The sequence below is a fragment of the Bicyclus anynana genome, chromosome 19 (genome assembly GCF_947172395.1).
Source record: "Bicyclus anynana chromosome 19, ilBicAnyn1.1, whole genome shotgun sequence".
NCBI classification, from domain to species: domain Eukaryota; kingdom Metazoa; phylum Arthropoda; class Insecta; order Lepidoptera; family Nymphalidae; genus Bicyclus; species Bicyclus anynana.
In genome coordinates, this window is record NC_069101.1 from 11,917,931 (window position 1) to 11,931,407 (window position 13,477).

A 13,477-nucleotide genomic window follows, 5' to 3' on the forward strand; every position below is an offset into this window, starting at 1 on the left:
TGATGGTAAGAGATGATGCAATCTAAGATGGAAACGGGCTAACTTGTTAGGAGGAGGATGAAAATCCACACTCGCTTACTCACATAAATTCACTTTCGCTCCACTACTAATTAATTATTGATAATAATACCTAAATATTGTCTATAATATCAAGTTGTATGTTCAGGAAGCGTTAAATCTATAACGGTATAAATCTATGCATAATATAATAAAATAATGTAAGTTCAGTGGAGTAGCAAAATTTGGATCACTTTTTTTCTAGGCACGTAACATATCTGACAGCATAAAATCGTTGTTCTGAATTGTATACAACCAACTGCCTCGGTGGTCCAGTGGTTATTTGGTTTCGGATCACGAGGTCCTGGGTACGAATCCTGGGTCGGACTATGAGACACAGGGATTTTTGCCTAAGAAATTTTCAGTTGAAAACCTCAGCCCAGAGTTGCGAAGCACGTCGCGTTGATCCCGATTATCATTGACATCTGATAGTGGTCGTCAATGATTTATTTTATCATTATCACCCTAAAACCCGCTAACCCCCCTTGGAGGAGCGTAGTGGATATAGAGCTTCTATATCACATATGGGAAAGGTCAAGCCCAGTAGTTAGCCGATAAAATATGCTGATAATGATTTTGATTTCGCCAGATTGAATTGTTGAATTGACTTGAATATAGAAAATATTTGTAGATAATATAAAATCTGAAACCTAAAACCTTAGCTGGGAATCGAACCCTAGGCCTCTCTGTTGTACAATCAACTGCGCCATAGAGGAGGTGTTATAAAGCACACCTTTCTCCTCACTACGCCCGAGGCTTAAGTAGACTAAGGAAAGAGTTCAAAGTATCGATCTGAAAGACCTTTGATAAGTTGCCAACGCTTCTGCCTCTGCGTTATTTTTTAAACCCCGATGGTAAAAGAGGGGTGTTATTTTATGGTTTGACGTGTCTGTCTGTCAGTCTGCCATAGCTCCCGAACGGATAAAGCGATTTCCATTTAGTTTTTTTTTGTATTAAAGGTGACCTAAGGGCGAGTGTTCTTAGACATGTTTGATGAAAATCGGTTGAGCCGTTTAAAAGTTGTGGGTAAAAGTGGAGAAGAACAACCGAACGTCTGCAAATATACTCGAGTGCGGTCTCAAATGAAAGCGCACTGAAAGAGAATATTGATGACTTGATCGAGTGTAATTAATAATTTCATGACATTCGGGGGCTTATTTAAATATTCAATTTTATAAACAAAAGAAATAAGAATGTGAATAAATTTATAGAAAGTCAACACAGCTAGATCAGCCAAACCATAATATAATTTTATTTTACTACCAAAAGACTTTGCGCAAAGCATTCTCAACAAATAATGTATTATAAGTACAGAAATAATAGGTACAGAAAAAACAAATTAATAGGTAAAGTTGACGTAATTAAAACAAGTACAAAAGTTGAAAAAACTGAAACCTGCTGGCAAAATTCTGTTAAAATCAGAGTTTACAAGGTAACTAAACAAAATAATATCAACCTTAGTATAAATCATTTATAAACGTTCTGTATCTCTTCCGCTAAATTTAATGCCACAAACTTCTTCGATTTGTGCAAAATTTTACATATATTCGGTTCAGATACAAATTGGCACACGTATATATCTTTATTATCGGTATTAACTTCGAGTAGCTTTATAACTTCCTCCACCTGGCTTTTATAAGGTGTAGCTTTTTCTTCAGGAGTCAACGAGAAATACCACGGCAAACAAATGTTAAGTACATTCCATATTACAGATTGTCTAACAGCATAAGTTAAATTAGGATCTTCTTGTGGTACAATTATGGATTCTTCCTCCGGTTCTACAGTCTCCGGGGATTTATCTTCAACAACTTCAGTATCGTCCGCACATGGACTGCATAAAAAGATAGTATTTTTCACGTCTATAGCAGATTGTGTTTTACTACGATCCATAACACTTCTTCGAGTATTTTGTGTGGGTAATCGTGCACTTAAGGAACTATCATTTTTTTTGGCTTTCGTTACTTTGCTCTTTCTCCCCTTTCTATCTGAATCGGGTGGGGGTTCCGTGTATTCTAACTCATAAATAGTAGTCCCCTCGCAAATGTTTATAACATTTGTTAATATCTTGTCCAAGAATTGTGATGTGCATTTGTGTGCACAAGCCAAGCATTCGTCTCTGTATTTTTTATCTCTTATTAATTTACATACCACTTCATTACATTCTTCGAAATCGAAGCATATTTTGTTGCCACCAGCCATCGCCAATGCTGTGGCAAAGCCTTCAATAGGATTAGGACTCTTACAGAAAGCCAGCAAAAAGGCGGAATAGTTCATAGTGTTTTCAGCTATTTCAAACAATTCAAATAAGAAATGTTTTATCAAGGATTTTCTTAACTGAGCATTTTTATCTTTTGGATCGAAATTCTCTTCAAACCAAAGTGTTTCTTTAATAAAGTCTTCCCTATAAATTAGTTCTGTAGAATCTGGATCATGACAACGAAACTTTTTACGGAGCATCAATAATTCATCAACCGTTGGAAATCCTAAATTGAGACAATAAATAAGAAAATCACTCCAGTGAATGTAAGCAGTATCACCGAACAACAAAAACACTAACTTGGGAATTTGTTCCAGGTCCATACGTGTCCATTCATCAGGGAACAATGAACCATCGCATGATTCTTTACTAAAATATAAGAAATCTTGTAATAAAAAAATGAACGCTTGTTGCAAAATCACGCCTGTAGGCGCTACAATTTTAAACTGTGATCGCAATCTGGCTAGCTGTCCGACTTTGAATTCTATTCCAGATGCGACTTCTTTTACAACTTTTCCATCACGTTCGTGTTCTGATGCAGAGAAATGCAATACATTAGGGTCTATAATAAATGTATCCTGTTCAAGTACGAGATTCTCTGGAATACTTTTACCATCTTCCACAGCCATTTGCAAATATTTACAAAGACGATCTACAGATTTAATCTCATTAAGATAATAGCCATCTATGTGATTTTGCACGTCCATGAAAGCTTTGTATATAGTGTCATTAAATAATTTCATATCCCGATAACATTTGTACTGCAAACAAAGTATACGTAAGTTAGCTCTAAACATTTCGCCATTTATTCCCATAGTCCATTCTTCTATACATTTTAAAGCGTTATTTTTAAAATTTTCTTCAGCATTACTTGACTCTTCATTAATATTTTCTTCTTTCTTTTTTGTCTGCACTAATATTTTGGCTATTTCACTATATTCACGACTTATAAGTGATCTGTATGAATCATTGACGTCCTTAATAACTTTAAGAGCAAATTTTACATTATTTTCTATGATCGCAATTAAAGGATTATTGGTGTGATCAATTGCAACATTTCTCAACTGTAGATCTAGATAGGCATTTTTCAATTGTCGAAATACTTTATCCTCTCCTCCCTTTTTACTTCCAGATGTTTCATCGGTTTCCCTCAATATTTTAGTTAACTCTTTAGAAGATAGTCTGTCTTGAGACGGTGTTCGCTTTATCATTGCAAAATAAAAGTCGTGCAACGTTTGATATGTCAATATAGCTCTAAAACCACACAAGTTATTTGTTATTGTTATTTGCCATTTAAATAATGCCTATTTATCTAAGCATACCTACTCATTAGTTACATCAAAATTATTTGATTACGATTACTTACCTATTTAATTCAGTCTGCATACAAGAAATATATGTGTTGACCATAGTAGTCAATTCCTCCATTGTCCAGTTTTCAGAAATAAGAGAATATCTCTGTTTTTCGGCATCTAACTTTCTTTGGTCACATATTCTGTAAAGTTGGTTTTGCAACTCCTTAATTCTGCAGTGCCATTCATTTTTAGTAACGGCAACGTCACGCCAATCATTTTCAAAATCGTTGTATTCTTTTTGAAAAGTGCTTACTAAATCTTGTTTATGTGATGGAAGCGTGATTATCTGCTCCATTTTATCTTTAACAAATCTAGTATATGGAATAACGCAATTCATTTGTACACGTATTCCAAAAAATAGTTGTTGCATATCGTAAATGTATGTTTTTTCTATTTCTTCCCAACACGTTGCCAATGCTACTCCTATTATTTCAGATATTGGAATTTCACTATAAACCCAATCTTCTTCCCCTGCTAAGCAATGAACTTCGTTAGTGCTGGTTAGCGACTTTTTTGTTTCTTCCAAGTCAATTTTTTCAATAATTATGGAATCGACATTTTGGGCTAGTTCAACTAAATCATAATCCCTTACAACTTCATCATTCACAAAAGATAAAGACTTACTTAATTTTGAGTTACAAATCAAGTATTCTTTAAATTTTTCGCTGGATGTTTCAGGTTTGATAATTTTTGACTTCGTTCTTTTATCATCAGTGTTGGGAAAATCAAGAGAACTCAAAACATTTTCTCCAAATAATTTATCGTCAGATTTTATATAAAGCGCATAATCACCTAGTATGTATTTGCATATTAAAACCAGTTGCTCTTTCTCTATTACTTCATAATACATACTATAATTTATTCCCAAAGCAGCGTAAATTCTATCGATTATTTCTGAATTGTCTTCTGTTAAACACCATATAACATACTCTTGTAAAATATCTTCAGTTTCTTTAAGATTTAGATAGCAACTAAAATAACTCGTAAAAGGAACATTAAATCTTTTTTTATGTGGATCATTCACCAGTTTAGATATTCGTACTTCTTTATATGGATCCTTTTCTTTTTTTCTATGCTTAATAATACTCTCTTCAAGATAAACTTCATCACGATCGTCAAGGTCCCCTACATCTGGTGGAGTCTGACCCGAAAATGTTTCTTCTAGTATTTGTGCTTCGCGGTAAGTATTAGGATAATTTATAATTACAAATCCATTAATATCGTTTTGATCTTTTATATACTCCACTATCATGGCAGATAATAAATGGTCTGTAAGAGATTCACCAGAGTTTAAAGTTTCGTATGCATATTTACCAAGTTCCGCTGGACTTGACAGAGTGATATCTTCTTCCGGAATGGTTTTCGGCGTTTGAGTCTGTTTGGCATTAGGAAGTAACGGACCTTGTACAGGTAACATTGCATCAGTTTTACTAAGTATCTCGTCTTCAGTTTTTATTGATTTAATTAACTCTTTATTCAGTTCATCATTTGTTGCGGCAATAAACTTCTCAAATGATAATTCAATATCTTTGCAACCTACCATTTCAATTTTAAATCTCCTGAGACAAAAATTAATAGCATATTCAATTCGCACAACATGAACTTTTTGGTTAGTTAGTAGTTTTTGCAATGCAATTACAATTGATTTATCAGGCAGACCTCGCACAATAGCCTTTGTAGAAAAAGTAGGTAAATTAGCTGGCGGTCTTTGTGGTGGATACGGGTATTTTATTTCAAGGAGAGTATACGCTACATGTCCCAATACATTAGATCCTAAATATTCATATTTTCTTTCCTCAGCTTCAGGATTGTAATTTGGAATCAATGAATTCAATGTCCAAGGTTGTAAATAATTGTGGTACTCATAGAATTCACTATCATTCAAAGCCTCTTGCCTATCTAATTCCAACCTAATAATTTCTTCTTCTCCAAGTAAAGGCTCTTCGTCAACTCTTATAATATTTTCTGTTGGCTGAAATATATCGAATATAGGTTGTTGTTTGTAGTACAGAGCTTTCCATTCGCGGATAAAATATTCAGGTATTTCGTCATTTAATAATCTCTTGTAATAAGCATAGATCGTGGCAAAATCAATAATTGCTAGAACCGTATCGTAACATATTTCATAATAATGTTGTCGTTTTCTTTTTACTTTTTCAGAAAACAATTTCTTATGCAGCATATTCTGCCTTTTCTTTTCAAAGTCAATTTCAGCTAGTCCTAAATTGACTTCTTCTTTTACATTATCAAGAAATAGGTTAAATTGTTGCATTCTTTGATCAGAAAACTCTCTTTCTCCCTGAATTCTATTATTTACTAAGTTACGAGCTTGTTGTTTAGTTTCCATAATTTGAGTACACATTTGTTTCTCAAATTGCGACAATTTCATCACTTTCTTTGATAGTTCTGTATCCAATTTAGTTTCTTCTTCAACGATAGAAACATCCCACAATGAAGCACTTATAACATTTCTCATTTGTTTTTGAAATTCTTCTGAATCTGACTTTTTGTGCATTTTAACGTAAAGGTTATCCATATAATTTTTAGCCCATTCAGTATCAATGAGTGTTTTTTGCCTCTCTATTGCTTTTTGTTCTAAATTAAGCAGATCTTCATAGGTGTAATTTTTGAATTCACAGGGATATCTTAATGAAAATTGTTCCATTTCTTTTTTATTTCTTACAGTCTTTTTATACACCTCCCCTTCTGGATGTTGCAACGGAGTTTTAGATTCATCTATCTTTGCTAACATTTTTGAATATTTGTGTCGTACGTAGTCATACGTTTCCTGAATCTCCTTCGCTTTTTTTCTCTGCCATTCAATAAACTTTTTCTGATCTAGTAAAGGTTTTGACAAATCATCTACAAAGGATTCTGTTTTCTCTTCTACCCTATGTACTGTAAATCTATGTGACATTTTATCAACTAAACTCGAAACTTTTTTTCTTTCTTGTTTTATAAAATTAGTACGATCCAGCTTGTCTAAATGAAGAAAGAGTTGATAAAATAGACGAAGTAATGTTGACCCACTCCCTTTTATAATGTTTTGCATATCATCATCTGTTAAGTTTATTTCTATATCACGCAACCATTCTTTCAGCAGTAACCAATTGTTTTTAATATCGACATCTATGTTACTTGACCTTACAAGATAATGTTTTTCATCATTTATCACATGATAGCTTTGTAAAACACAAGATATAATGTACCCGTTTTTCATTTTGTCTCCAAATTCCTCAGCTTTCCAAATCATAGGTCGCTTTAAGCGTTTGGTTAACCACTCCTTTAACATTTCAGCCATTCTTATATTTTATATTTATTAAATTTCACAGCTGATAAATACAATAAGAAGCAGAAAATAAAATGGCAACCATTTTGTATGCCAAATAAATTTATAAATTAAAAAATAGGTATAAAAAATCTATGAATGAAAACGAATCATTCAAATGAGTTTCAATATAAGTTTTGACCTATAGACGAATCTCACGACTCTGACATCGTAAAATTGTACTTATTCAGTAGTATTTAGTTCTTTACTTAGGTAGTGGTAGTAGAGTCTAACAAACCGTCTCATTAGATATAAACAAACTTATCATTGTCTGAAAAGTGCTGTGAATTTGCTTGAAGCAAGTGTTACGTTACGTCGCTCAATAAGTTACTGATCTTGGTTGCTCCCATAGATTTTTACGATTCCGTAGTCCACAAGGAATCCTTATAATTTCACCATTCCCGGCTGTCTGTCATAGGCATGTTATGGGATGGGATGAATTAATTTGAAAATAAAAATTTTGGGGTTCCTTCCCTACATGCAAAGTGAAGATGAATTTTTTATCGTCTATCCTATAGCGTGGTGTATAGTTATCGGTATTTTTGTGCATTAAATCAGAGTTCAAAGTGCTAATTTAATCTACGGAACCCTACAATGCGCGTAGCCTGACACGCACTTGGCCGGTTTTTTTTTTAATCTATGGTTGCTCATTGCTCTCATTCTCATTCACTCACTGATACAAAAAAAATGGCAACTCAGCTCAGCGATCATACATACGTCAATTTGAAATGTCATCACTTATTATGACTTTTTTGTGATGTTTATTTTCGCACGGTCTTTCATTATTTCCTACTTAAATATTACCGTGATCACTCCACGATGAAATGTAATGAATTCGAAAAAAGTGTATGTAACTTTGTGGCATCATAAATAGAAAGCGGTCCCGACTCGCGTCGTAGCGGCGTTTGTTTCATCCGGATCACCTTGTTCACAGAGAACTCGTCGCCACATGAACCTGGATAACTTAGATAAAGCATTACAAGATTTGGGTATGTTGAGTGCAATAACCGAGGCGCGTCGCGAATATTTACTCGAGTCTAGATCTAATTTGGGCGTGATGCGTCTTAACACGCGGTACGTATCGAACGTCACCGTGGGCTACTGTATGAAACGTACGACGAATAAAAACAGACTGTGTCCGTACGTGTTACCCGTTAGACACAGAACTAAAAGTGAAAACTCCGACGCGATGGGGGTCGACGTCAACGACGGAAGCTGTGACTCCAAGTACAACATCCTGGAGCCTTCAACAAGTACTTACTCTGGTGACCTCAAGAGCCCAGCAAAGCGTTGCCAGTCTCTGGAGAACCTCAACCTCTCTTTAGACACACCACCGAAAGCAGAGATCTCGCCCGATATGGATTGTGTATCAACAAGGATTCAAAAATTACACGTCGACGAATGACCCTCACATTAATAAGTATCACAACATAGTTGTACACGTCACTAGTATTACTTTGCAGCCGACAGAATTGTTGAGATTAAAGTAATTAAACAAAAGTTTATTGCAGAATACTCACTATAAATCTATAAGGTATACTGTCAAATATACTCAGAGGCACAATTACCCACCCACTTTAATATTACTTTAATATGACACAAGTATATTAAAAAGCTGTGATAACCCAGTGGATATGACCACTGCCTCCGATTCTGGTGGGTGTGGGTTCGAATCTGGTCCAGGGCATGCACCTCTAACTTTTCAGTTGTGTGCATTTTAAGAAATTAAATATCAGGTGTCTCAAACAGTGAAGGAAAACATTGTGGGGAAACCTGCATACCAGAGTATTTTCTTAATTCTCTGCGTGTGTGTGGGACAGTAAGGTGGACTATTGACCTAAACCCTCTCAATCTGAGAGGAGACTTGAGCTCAGGAGTGAGCCGTATATGGGTTGATAATGATATAAAAGTGGGTGAATAATTGTGCCTCTGAGTATAGTTTAGAACTTCAAGTTTAATTAAATAATGCAGTTATTTGAAGTATTCTGTTGGATTAGAACATCCATCAAAGAAAATACCCAAAAAGCAACTGCAATGATGGATAGATCTGTAATTACTGGCACATAAGACTTAACATTGACACCATAGGTTGCTACAACACAGTGGTATGTTACTTGGATGCCCTGTGAAGTATTTCTCTATTTATAGAATTTTTCACTTACCAAGGCCATCTACTTGGTTTCCATTATTGTAAAAAATAGACACTTTATAGTAATCTATTGTAAGTTTATCTCAAGCCACTGCAGAGGAGCATCCTAGTGAATTAGTTTTATTTTTGGTTTCATCAAGTACAATCATGCAGTCACATCAATGATGGAAATTGTCTGTCTGTATTGTTTTATATTAAATTATAATACACACTTGAACACTTTTACATAGTTCTGAAATACTAGTTATAAGAGAGTGCAACTCTATTTTGCACTTTCTAATAACACAAAAAGTAATATTTTCAATTGCAATGCAAAATCTCAATTTTTTTTTTCTGCAATCCTCAAAGACCCCAAAGGTGGGTGTTATCGATATTGCCTATTTTGAGAACCCATGGTTTAGTGTCTATACTGCAATAAACATTATTAATGCCCTTTATCCCTATCAGATTGTAGGCTGTCTGATCCAGTGGTGGCCTTAAAGATTGGTAAATCAGGCAATTATGATCGCATGATCATCACTTTTAATGAGGCTATTTTGATAGTAAAACTACCAAATAATTGAAAAAACTTTGATGTTGCATATAATGCAATGCTTTTACACATGTGGGATTGACAAGGACTTTTCATTATAATAGTGTTCTTAACATTGTAAATTTTTAGGGTTCTTGGGATTTCATGTAAGGGAAAATGTCTAAGGGCCTCAGAAGAATCATCTTATATCTTTATCTGATATTTGTACTCGTATATATCTGATATCTTTGTGTAATTCAATTATTAGAAATGAGGTCTTAAACAAATTTCTGCTTCAGCTTCAGTTTCGGTTTTGGCTGTAGTTTGGGTCAGTTTTCAACTGAAACAAAACGGTTCTCAACCTACATGCCGCTCCGCTTCTATTGCATAGCTATGGAGCTCCATAACTATGTAACCGACCGCTCTACCTGAGAGGGTCAGCTCGTACCTCACTAAGCCCATAGTTTTAGATATGAATGAATCTCTACAATTGCTAAGACCACCACTGGTTTGAAATCTGTAACTTGTGACTAGTAAGTGTTAGAATTCCAGTGATAATATGGATTATTGATGTATTTTTCTGTATGTGCATTTGTATTATAGTATGAATGAATAGTAGATACTTATTATAAATGTTCTTAATTGGTAAATTAATTATGCATGTGTTACTACCGATCCAGTGTTGTAAGATTGGTTTGTTTTAGTTTAGAATTGACATTTTAAATTATATTGTGAAATTTTAATTATATTATGAAGCAAATTGCTCAATGTGGTCATACAATATAATCTACAGGCCATACTCATTTTATATTATATCAAATCAAGTAGCTTATCACTATTATTATTATAAACGCTTTTGAAACATCAAGTTATTCTGTTTGTAGTGACTATTACCAATTTCGAAAGAAAAACACAGCAGTAAAAAATATAATAATCAGGGGCGTAGCTAACGCCGTTTCAGCCGTATGATTAAAAGGGGGTCCCGGACTGCAGGGGCTTACATGTAAAAGCAAAAAATAAAATGTAATCCACAATCTCACTTATACTCTGGTTCTTCCCGGGAAAAATCATAAAAAAATTTGTAGTTTTAAAAGCAATAAAACTGGGATTTTTCCAGATTAAGCGGGCACCAAAAAGTTGAAAACTAATTTTCATACAGAGCACGCTACGTCACTGATAATAATACTATAATTATGTAATATGTTCTTCCTTGCGTGCGTCCCAATTTTGCTTCCTGTCTATTCCTATTCAGAGTCCTATGTTCATATTCAATATATCCGGAGTCATAAGTCCGACTGGCTTCCTGCAGCCTATTAATAATATATTAGAAGGTGCACCACAGGCAGGTGAGGTTTACTTTGGGCTGCTAAGGTGTTGGTGCTGCCTTGTACCAGTGGCGTAGCTAGGTAACCAAGGGCCATGGTGCAAACAAAAAAATGGGGCCCCACTACTATCTGAACTGGTAAGGTTTTATCAATTAAAAAATAAATATATACAAATGCATAAAAATGTCAAAGCTACCTTATTATCAGCTCTTTTACGTTTTCAAAATTTTCTAAGTTCAGTTCGATTGCGATTTTCTGGTAAGGATTCGAGGGCCCCTGAGCTTCTGGGCCCCAGGGCATTGCACCGCCTAGCCCCTGGGTAGCTACGCCATTGCCTATTACACCCCAATAATTATGTAATATGTACCTACTTGTATAATTTGAAATAATTTAGATTAAACTACATATATATATTCATATATTGTATATACATACTATTTAAAACAATGTAAGAGCATAATATAATATATAAATCTTTAGTGACTGCCACAGTTTATCATGCTACAGTTGAGCTCAGAGATTAGTTTCAGCCCTATCCACACCACCACCATGTCCTGTACACAAACAATTTATAACTAAATACAACAAAGCAGGTATAAATGTATTTCAAGTCAGCTTATTTACTTGAGGTTTAATCTACACTCTGATGACATTAGAACAATAAAGAACAAATAATTGACTTGTGCAATTGCTATTGTGTGTGACAAATAATTGAATTGACACATTGATTGGTTTAGGCTTTCGATAAATAAATTAAGATGGCAGATAATTTAAACGCCAAAAATTTAAATACCCTCTTTATTACCACTTTTGCATTGGGTTGTGGGTTTTATATTAGCTCCATTAGTGTTTGTAGTAGAATTGTGGCACAAAAATGTCTTATTTTATTTTTTGTCTTTTGAGCTTGAATAGAAAACCTAATTTTTTTTGTAAAGAAAAATTTTAACATAGCAATAAAATGGGGACAAAAATAAACGTTTGTGTTTTGCTATGGTGTCTTAGTAGTCAAGTACCTACAGATTTATAAAAATCATCTCCAAAATTTATTATTATTTAACCCAAATTTATAAGATATACTTAGTTTATTTTCCTTACTGTATGATAACTAATCAATGTTAACAATAACAAGTATGGCAGTGTACATACATATTTTATAGTTACCTATGTAATAATAATAATTAATCAAAACTATTCAATAGTTTTGATTAATGATTATTACCTATTGACAAGAATGGTTGTCTTTGGTCTTTTGTTGTATCACGATGTCTTACATAATTTAGTTTTAATGGCTTCCAGTTTGAGAATATTGAGTTTATTTTTTTTTTATTTAAGCGTAAAACTATAAAGATATTAATCATCAGTTCTGTTTTTCTTTCATAAAAAATAAGTTTTTTTTCTTAATCAAATCTTTTGTTTTACATAATTCACAATATGGTTAGTTGTATTATAATTTTAAGTAAATGGTTGTTATTGGTAAGATAGAAAGATCTCATTTTGTTGCAACTTTTGTGAACTAGACTGAAAGAAAATGTAGACGTCAATCAATATTCATATTAAATTTTTTTTTTAAATGTGGGAACAGAGAAGTTGGGTTTGACTTGTGAAGTTTAAACCTCATGGTGTTCCACCCTGTTGGAATATTGAAAATATTGATTTAATTGAAAAAATCTATAAATTAGAGGTGTTAGTGTGTGTTAATCTTCTAGTCCGCTCTGAAGTTGTAAAGCACCGAACTGTGCAGGTGTTAGAAGTTACAATCCCATTGGGTTTTTGAACATACCTTGAGTTCAGAGTGGACAAGAAGTGTGGCGAGTTTAATACTTTGTAACTATCATTATCAGATGATAATAGTGACGTATCTATTTTATTTAGTCATTCGTCATATAGAATAAAATTAAATATACCATATTTTAGTGAACTTTACAAAAACACTTCATCACAAATCAAATTTCATCTATCCTTTTTTTTTAATCTGGATATTTTTAAAGTGTTCTGAATTTAGTCAGTTCTCAACCTTTAACCACCATCTTGCTTTTTGTGACTTAGTGAATAGTCGGTAAATAAAATGTTTCTTTACATATTATTTTGTTATTTTGTTTTCATGTTTAACAAATATTTTAAATAAATATTGCCTTGAAATGTGTGTAGATGTTTTATTATCAACTGAGCCGTTGTGACTTAATATACATAAACATATTTATATACAGTGGTGTGCACAAGGATTTTAACTAGGATAGGAAATTATACATCCTACAAATGGAAAAGTCTGCAATACAGTATGCAGTGCTTTTTGCATCTTTAAGTGCTCACTGCATATTTATAGTAATTTTAAAATTATTTAAATAACGCCTACTAAAAAAGCCAAGCCGTTCTTCGTTATGTGATTTGGAGTTTAAACCCACCACACTGCTGCTATGTGGGCTTAGGATGATAATGTTAGACTATAATCTACATTGATCACAATGGCAGTAAGCTATGGCTCTCATTGATGTGGA

General features: G+C 33.6%; 1 protein-coding gene across 1 annotated transcript; it reads right to left on the bottom strand.

Annotated features, from left to right (window-relative positions):
* Positions 1 to 1,524: 1,524 nt before the first annotated feature.
* On the bottom strand, positions 1,525 to 6,970 carry LOC112045552 (sperm flagellar protein 2-like). The gene is made up of 2 exons (XM_024081780.2): positions 3,681 to 6,970; positions 1,525 to 3,568 (listed from the first exon to the last, which is right to left on the bottom strand). Exons 1-2 carry the CDS (start codon positions 6,968 to 6,970, stop codon positions 1,525 to 1,527), a joined length of 5,334 nt encoding a protein of 1,777 aa, XP_023937548.2.
* Positions 6,971 to 13,477: the final 6,507 nt, after the last annotated feature.

Coding starts and splice junctions, on each gene's coding strand:
- LOC112045552 (XM_024081780.2), bottom strand. CDS start 6,970: ATGGCTGAAATGTTAAAGGAGTGGTTAACCAAACGCTTAAAGCGACCT. Junction 3,569..3,680: donor ATGCAGACTGAATTAAATAG/GTAAGTAATCGT, acceptor GTGTGGTTTTAG/AGCTATATTGACATATCAAA.